The sequence below is a fragment of the Vollenhovia emeryi genome, unplaced genomic scaffold, assembly GCF_000949405.1.
Source record: "Vollenhovia emeryi isolate VEMERY1.0 unplaced genomic scaffold, V.emery_V1.0 DF939152.1, whole genome shotgun sequence".
In the NCBI taxonomy this organism is placed as follows: Eukaryota; Metazoa; Arthropoda; class Insecta; order Hymenoptera; family Formicidae; genus Vollenhovia; species Vollenhovia emeryi.
Window position 1 is genome coordinate 1,244,454 of NW_011967214.1, and position 9,124 is coordinate 1,253,577.

At 36.2% G+C, this 9,124-nt stretch overlaps 1 protein-coding gene across 1 annotated transcript in view; it reads left to right on the top strand.

The window, feature by feature from the left end:
* The window catches only part of LOC105565488, a 10,341-nt gene extending 2,187 nt beyond the window's left edge, over positions 1-8,154 (top strand). The window contains exons 3-10 of the mRNA XM_012018734.1: positions 1,159-1,314; positions 1,410-1,526; positions 1,849-1,953; positions 3,199-4,533; positions 4,959-5,015; positions 5,409-6,008; positions 6,290-6,547; positions 6,742-8,154. Coding sequence (XP_011874124.1) covers positions 1,159-1,314; positions 1,410-1,526; positions 1,849-1,953; positions 3,199-4,533; positions 4,959-5,015; positions 5,409-6,008; positions 6,290-6,547; positions 6,742-8,154 — 4,041 coding nt within the window. The remainder of the gene's footprint in view (positions 1-1,158; positions 1,315-1,409; positions 1,527-1,848; positions 1,954-3,198; positions 4,534-4,958; positions 5,016-5,408; positions 6,009-6,289; positions 6,548-6,741) is intronic.
* The last annotated feature ends 970 nt before the right edge of the window (positions 8,155-9,124 follow it).

Consider the following 9,124-nt stretch of genomic DNA (forward strand, 5'->3'; position numbering starts at 1 on the left):
GACGGATTTCGAAAAATTTTACATTTAGGGACTTGTAATTTCTCGAAATTCGAGAGATGGAATTCAATGATATAAATCTAAAGAGTATTTTATTATTTATTAATCCATAAGTTTACCATATTTTCTACTAATTATAAGAATGATAAAAGCAAATTGCATTTTAGACCGTAGTTAGAAATGCAATTCGATGATATTGTTGTGATATCATTCAACGATACAAATGAGTTACCATATGTTGTCGGTATTTCAGTGAACTGGTAGAGTAGTAATCGGTAAGAAAAGGGACACGTATGGTCTACTCTACATGAATTACCCTCTGGTCTTATCGATTTTCTGTTTTCTTACTACAATACTAGGTGACTGCATCGTGCAATGTAGAATACGAATGCAACATTAATTATGTGGATCTTATTAATAATCCACATGTTTTATACCAAAAAATATATACATATATATGTACTAAAATTTGCGTTTGCATCATGCTGCCAAAATATAGATATTTAATTAAATTTTACATAAATCTAAGTAAAATTAATTCACACCTAATATCTATTCTAATCTTTGTATGAGTAAAAACCTTGTTAAAAAATAATTTAATTATTAATTAAATAAATAAATGTAACTAAAAATAATTGAGTTAAATTAATAAAGCAGTCTTTTAATTAAAATTATAATGGTGCGGAAATATCTCTTTCGAGATAGAAATTTTTACCTTAACTTTAAAATTAAAGTTAATTTTATTCATATGTGCATTAGCAGAAAATGTTAAATCGCATGATATTTTAATTTTTGCCGTATGTAATCGAACAAATGAAATTGAAGGAATCGATGCTTATTTTGTAACAAACGCCGTGTGCTCGATCATTTTGAACATGTCGGACGTCCGAGGGAGACGTTAAAAAATTTTTAAGTTAATCCGATAATTTAACCATGTTTTCTCGAGCCGCAAAATCAGCTGTGAAGTCCCTTAAGTCACGCCCGAACCATATTAGCGACAAATATTTCAAGGTACTTAATTGGTTTCCGACACGCCGAAAGATTTGGTAGTTTCGTTTTGTGTGCTTCTACTCGATTCACCAGACATTTTATTAGATTATGTCGTCTATTTGCTTGCGTTTCTTTTATCAACACGTCGGTGTAATTAAAAATGCCTATTAGATTGCTTTAACTGGTGGCGCTGGAGAAGTCGGACAGACTCTAACTCAGTTATTAAGACATAATGCAAAACTGAATACTCTTGCATTATACGACGTGGCGGTTAATAGAAGTTTGCCAAATTACAATTTCCATGATGAGGAGGCATTCAAACCTATCGTACGTTACTTATTGTTCACAATTCGCTTTTTAAAGTATTTAGTATAATATGTAAGTTGACGCGGTATTATTTTAAATAAATATCAATAAAATAGCCATCAGGAATGCTAACAATCACGGAGAAATCTTATCCGGACGAAGGTAGTCATTCAAATGCAGCAATTAACACGAGGCAAACAGACAATAATAATCATCAAGAAAATAATGGAAGAGTAAAGTATTAACTTATTTATTATTCATTTCCATTTGAACTCATATCAAAGCGTATTAAAGTCTATTACTTAAATTCAATATATAATTTCTTTATTAATTACAGGCAAACATTTCGTTTTGCCAATATATTAAGCAATAAAATTTATGATTTTTATGATATTAAATATTGAACAAATTTGTTTCTCTCTTTTAGAATTATTTTTATATTCTTATTATTTTCTTTAGAATTGATAAATATAAAGTTGTTACATATTAAAGTATACCAAATAAAGTATAAAATATAAAGAAAGACTGTACGGTAACCAGTCGTTTTTTATGCAGAGTCAGATAGAGAAGCTTGTGGAAGCTCTTTATCGTTTGCCAATAGCTGAAGAAGCTTCGGCACTTAACAATTCATTGATACCCGTCGAGGAAATAATGCCGAAGGTAATAGAAAAGTAAATCTTTAATACTTATAGCTTAAATTTATAATTAAGCTAGGAATTTCTTTCACATGTGTTTCACACTATAATCGTTGTTAAAGATAAAATTGCACATTTTCTTATACACGAAATTGCTCGATAGAATTATTCTCTTTGAGCAATAACATTGAAATACAACGATCTTAGGGTTATTACTACATAAACATTACAGATAATTATAGTTGTATAACTTATGGTAGAGACAGCGCCAAATGTAGTACATACATTGTGTAATATATTGCATATGATTGCACGTATGCTCAAAACAGTAAGCTTCATATAAATTTATACAGAAAGAAGTAAACGTTATCCTTTTTGTGTTATATTTTGTCACAACGAAATAAAATAATTCTTTATTAGTGCAAGCGTAAGATAAAGATTTTGAAATTTCACAAAATTAAGAGGGAAGCAAGATTATCTTTTGTGTTTTTTTTAGAGTTGTTCACTGTATCTTTACGTCTTGGAATCAATTATTAATTAAAAGTTCAAATTGTTACTAAGGTTAATTAAATTAAACATTGAGTTAGGTTTGCGAAAATCCTTTAGAAAATTATAGACACTCCCCTTTCTTCTATTTCTAATCTCTATCATCTAATCTATACAAAAATAACAGAGAGATATCGGTTTTTCTATATTCAATATTCGGATGTTATGACTTCTAAAAATGCATATGTTTTAATAATTATCACAATATAAATTTGCTCATTGCCACTTTACTGGCGTAAGACGATAATAATTGCAGAATTCGCATGCTTGCGTTCCTGCGACGTACGGCCGGTATCGACTTTATTAGATGATAGATTAGAACTTACGTTATTTTCGGAAGCTATAATACGTTGTTGAAAAAAATCTATTCATCAATGTATCTGCCATCCCAAGTTCTTGCAAAACGTTTAACAAGATTTTCTTGGCCATATGTAATTATTTAAGTCATTTCTTAAATAAAATGAACAGCCGTAATGTGTGCCGCAGATATTAAAATAATTGTAAAGTTCCGAAATCTTTGGCATTAGAAGCCTGAAGAAGCACGCATTGAAGATACACGAGACAACACTTTTATTTAAAAAAAAACATATATATATAAACTGGGATACATAAAGTTAGCTAAGCTACGAATAAAGTTAATCGATGCTGAAGACCAGCGGCCGTACGTAAATGAAAGAGCCTAGAGGAGAACTGATGTTGAAATCGTCTCTCCGTCTGTCCTCAGGCGGGCAATGCGTGCGGCAGGATGCGTCCTTACACCAGAATCTTGGGTGAGAAGGATTCCAGCAACGTAAAAATCTGGCAAAGAGGTTACGCCACCGTCGCGATTCGCAAATGCTTCTCCCACTTGATGTATCCGTCGTTTCGGGAGTACTACCTAAACTTCGCTCCAGAAGTGAAAATGTCGAAGAAGCATCGATCGATTAAGGAAACGAGAAAAATCAGACATTCATCCTGCAGCGCGCTCGCTGCGAAAGAAAATAATCGTCAATCGTGGCCGACGTCTTTGTTGAATCGTGGCCAAAAGCCGGCAAGAAGATTGATGATGAAATTTGGAAATGTCGGCGTGCCTCCAAATGTAGAGGCATACTGCAGAGCAGTGGAGAAATTGACCGATCGGATAATACCAGAAGTATTATCGAATAATAAACTGAGATTATTACACAAGATTTACAGTCGCGCTAAATTTCCTTCGTCCTTGTCGAATTTCGTAAATCACGAGCGTGAAAATAATCGCGAAGTAGTTTCATTCAATTGTGAGGGCAAAACAATGACGCACGATACGTTAAATGTCGTTGAACAGGAAAATTGGATTCAGCAAACATGTTCGAAAATCAAATCCATACTCCCAGACCTGCACGCCAAAATCCGATTGCACTCGACAATCGCATTGGATTCGTATTGTTCGGAAAATATTTTTGCGGTGAACCACGCGATTTCGTTCTCCGACATAATTTCTAACAGCGCCATTCACTTTGCATCAAAAGATTGCGAGGATGATAAACCAAAGATCGACATTCGGAAAAAGATACAGGAGTTTTGCATGCAGCGGAAAAGAACTCTAAAAAAGAATAGAGACAAGAATGATATTTGTAAGAAAAGAGAGAAATGTGAAACGAAAAGGAAATGTTCGAAGAGAGAACAGATATGCGAGAGAAGGAGAATTGATTGTTCCGAGAGCAGAAAACGAACAGACAAGAGACAAGACGTAGTTCCTTGCAAAGAGAGAAAGAGGTCTTGCGATAAAAAAAGTGTCCGCGATTGCCATAAAACTCGCGAGCGAAAGATGAAGGTCCAAGAAGAACCGTGTAAACAGGTAAAAAAGGATGATATTTCTAGAGTAGAAGAAGATCCTTACCGTGGACAACGTCCCATGAAGCAAGAAGAAACTTTATATAAACTGCATGACACAAGTCCATGTAGGTCAGAGAAGAAAGAAGAAATAAAGGAGAAAGAAGAAATTAAAAAGCCTGATTGTACAGAGATTAAAAAAGTTGATCCATGTGAGAAAAAAACGTGTCCGACTGTAAAAAAAGCTCCAGAGTGTTCTGACGACAAGGCAAAAGAAAAAGGCTCTTGAAAATATGCCATTTATGCAGTGTTTACAATGTTTCTTGAAGCAATCTCTGTTTCATGCAAAGAAATTCATTATAGCGGATTAAAAAATTTTTCAGTAATTTTTAACAAATATTAATCACAAAAGTCCGTGTTAATTTGAAAATGATGAATTATTTAAGAAAGAAATCTAATTTATCGAATCTATTAATGTATTTCAACTACGATGTGATCTTCATAAAAAGAGAAAATATTATTTATATAGTATACCTATCAAGTATATAAGTTTTGTTGTAAATTCTGTGAATAATAATAAATATTATTTTACATAGTATTCTATATTTTTTAATTATAACTTTTTCAATTTTGGAGATGACTTCGGGTATATGTTCTGATTAGACTACATGACAACGTAATTTTTCATTACAGCTACAAGCAAAAGAAGAAGATTTGACTGCCAGACTTCGAGAATCTGGAATAAGCGAAGTAAGCTTTCGGAATTTTTACAATTTCACTTTTCTGGTGAAATTAATTATTTTTCTTTCTTGAATTTTCTTATCATTTGATAAACAAATTATAAAACTATACTGATATCTCGCAATTTTCAGTATATTATTTGTATTATTTTTAAAAATTACACGCGATTAAATTAAAGAAATAAGCATTGAAATAGAAATACATTGAAAACTTGCAAAAATGATCTGAATAAATGATCGCTGTGGCTCCACCTCCCTTCTGCCTCTTTTTCCATTGAATTGGCTACGTTAGGCTGTTCAAACTCTTACAACACAATATACATGAAAAAGGAAATCTTATTCCTATATAAATAATAAATTATTATAAATTCTATTTCTGATCGTTCTGGTCGTCCTCTCGCAGAGAAGAGAGAGATCAAGTTCGCCGATGAAATCTGCGGTAGAAATAACCGACAGTGGAAAACCGATTGATTCCAATGAGATCCAAATCAACAAAGATTCTTTATCGATCATCAATTCACGTCGACAGTTTATGGAAATTAATTTTGTCAAAGATTTCCAGCAAGATCTCAATTCGGCAACTGATTATAAGGAACGTTCCGACTTTTCTTTTCCGCGTGAGCACTTTGTCACTGGTCTTTGCCGTTGTAGCGAGTGTGGGTTAGACGAATCAAAGTTGTCGCAGGACAGACAAGGCAACGACGACTACTTCCCTCAAGGTGATGAATACGAAGAGGAGATCGGTATAGATGACCATCAATTGGGCAAGAAAACGCCTAGCAAAAAATCACCGCGTCTCGAGGACGAGCACGACAATGTTGAGGCAACAATGTTGACATTGAAAAATGATAAATGTATCAACGGAGGTCCATTAACGAGATTTAACTCGTATGTGCATTTTTCAAGCATTGAAGAACTAATAGTGGCTGATCGAAAAATGCTGTTGTCAAAGAAAGTTTCCAACAAGGACGCTGCCGAAAAATTGCAAACTCTGATCGAAAAAGTAAGGGAGTTCAAACGCCGAATTTTCCGACCCGAACGCGACGCACTGAAGACAGGAACTAGTGCGGACGGAAAGAGAGAAACAAAGATCGCCAAGAAAAATGAGAACAACGAATCAACGAATCGATTTATAAGTCAGAGGATCTCTACGTCGACGCATTAAGCTAGATCACAGCTTTGCCTAATTATATTTATGAATTTTATCCGCATTGAGTTATTCTTTTCCTTACTGCCATAAAAGAATACAAGCACTTTGCTTTTACCTTGATAAACTCTTGAAAGGAGGGAGGTGGGCCGAGAGCGCTGGTTGAGACTACCGCGACATTATTGAGGAAACGCAGCAAAATCCTTCACGATTTAATACGTAAAAACCAGCAGGCAATTAGTGGCAGAGTATTGCGGCTAGGTGAGCCAGACTGTGGCGAGGACTCACCTGGTCAACCAGAAGGGAATCCGTGCGAACCACCCAAAGGCCCCTGTCAGCCCGTCGTACCACCGGGCCATCCCTCCAAGCCCAAACCCAAAAGAAAGCCATTCTGCGTAAAATGCCCACCTAAGAGACCGTGCAAGAACGAGAAATGCTGAATTGCGCCAATAAGAGACAGAAGGTACGTGGAGGCATCAGCGACTATCGTAAATATTGTCCGATGGAAATGGAGAATTACTGCTATTTCTAGAAAAATATGAATGTACACGATTTCCTTTCTTCATGTCTTTTTTTTCGGATCCCGCAGGCTGCTAAGAAATTCGAACAAGTGGAAACTTCCCTGAAGAGTTTATCGAGAACTTCTGTAGTAACGCCAGAGGAATGTTCTAGTTTGAAAAACCGACACAACTTGAGACCCATCTTTGGAACAGGAAGATTAGAGCTTTATCGATGCAATTGTAAATTCCATTCAACAGATATACTCGACTCAGAATTGATTTGTACAAGAGATTTTAGTTCCTTCGAGAATAAGCCCAGGAACATAATCTTAAGGCATAAAGCGTTCGGTTGGATTCACGAACAATCAAGAAAACAATGTTTAAAGCGTTCGTTAATGGCGAAATCGTCATCCCCACCTTCTTATCTATCGTTGGAAACACATTCATTCATTGAGAAATATTTTCTACCATCGTTGCCTTGTCATCACGAATCAATCAGTTTGCTACGTTTCGTTTTATATCCAAAACCAAACGAGAAGCCGTCGTTTTTAAAGATCTGTAGTGAGAAGAGTTTACAATCTCTACAACATTCGAAGAGCTTAAAATCATCAGCACCGTCTTCTAAGTATCTGTTAAAACGGAAACTTTCATCTCCAGAACTTTGCAAACAATATTTTTCATCACGTCCTCTCTTTTATTCATCTTACCCACATTTACTTTCGCAAGATGTTACCGAAAGCATTCAGAGGCTTCCAAAATCACAACGGAACAATTATCCGATTTCCCTTCATAGAGTTCACCGGCGAGGATTTCACAGCTCTTTGTTCCCACTTGCTAAATCAGATTCTAGCAAGCCTTCCACTTGCAAGACGATGGATAAAATTTGCAAACCGACCGAGGCGAAGAAGACTGACGAGAGTGGCCAAGCTTGCAAGGAAAAGAGCGACGTGTGTCGCCAAGAGAAAGTCAAGTGCGATAAGTCGCAGCAAAACAAGGAGAAAGCGAGACAAAAACCCAAAAAGATGGACCCTGCGTGTAGGAAGACTTGCCTGCCAATAGGCAAGTGTGAGCTGCCCCGAACTGTTCCACCACCGAAGATGGAGTACGCGAAGGTGACGTGCTCTCCGCCGAAGTTTACGAAGCCTAAACCGTGTCCACCACTGCCGGAACATTTCGAGAAGGATGACAGATCTCACACAGAGATTAAATACAACGTACGAAACAAGCAAGTTTGTGCTCCGTCTCCATTGCCGAAGCCACCGTATCCACCTATCGTACTTTGTCCCTGTCCACCACCCCACAAAGTACATCCTGGACCGTGTCCATGCTACGAGATGAAGGAGATCGGTAAGCGACCCTCCGTGCGGCCGTGTCAGTTGAAGAAGAAATATCCCTGTCCCACGTCAGTGCACTATTGTCATCTGCAGAAAAAGCCCTGCAATCTAAATCTAAAACGGGAGACTGACTGCAAACGTAGGAAGAAAGAGGAGGCGGCATCTTGAAGGTTCGCGCGAGTGATGTGCGTGTAGCACAATATTGGCCGTCATTTTCTGGAAAATCGAGAAACTTTTAATAGAAAAGCGGATTTGTATTAAGCAGGTTTAAAATGCCAAACGATCTCTTCCATCAAAAAATTAAACGTTGATTTAGATTGACAGTAATTATTTTCACATTTATATGCGAAATACTGACTCATGTAAATTGCTTTTATGCAAAGTTTCAACATTTCCACGAAATAATGACCGATGTTGTTCAACGATACATGGGCACTGTGCGAATTTTTACTTTCCTTAAGTAATGAATACTCAGGATATTAATAGGGATAGGTTTTATAAAAGAATCGTGAGGTCGAGAGAACGAGAATAAATGTGCGCAGCAGCGATTACTGCGAGATCTATGAAATTAGAGATTCGGTCTCCTGGATCGATAATTGTCAACAATTTAAGACCGACTCGTTCATCTTCCGTCAGCTCCGCGATTGGTAGCGTATTTATTTTTCCGTTCAACGATTTCCCGGTTTATCCATCCATAACTTTTTGTTTCTAAAGAAGCACCACTGGTCGCGAGAGTTTAGTGTAAGGTGAACAAACCGGCTGCCGATGCATGTTGCTTGTCGCGTGACCAACGGATTATCTATTCTAAAATTATATACTGATAATACGCGTGCGTGTTTCAGCGTAACATGGGACGATTCCTATAAATGTTAGCTACAATTCAATAAGCGTGTATAACGTTTGTCGGAATGCATTAACTTGAAAATACAAACACATTATGCATATCAGTAATGTCATGCATTATAAAATAAATTTGTCATGAGCAATCCGTACGTTATTATGTATAAAAATTAAATTTACATCATGTTTCCGCGCATTACGTTAGCAGCGCAAGAAATTTGCTAATTCGTTTTAGCTACGAACTTAAAAAAAAAACATTTCTTTCGTAACTTTGGATAGATTTTGTTGTGGTCATACG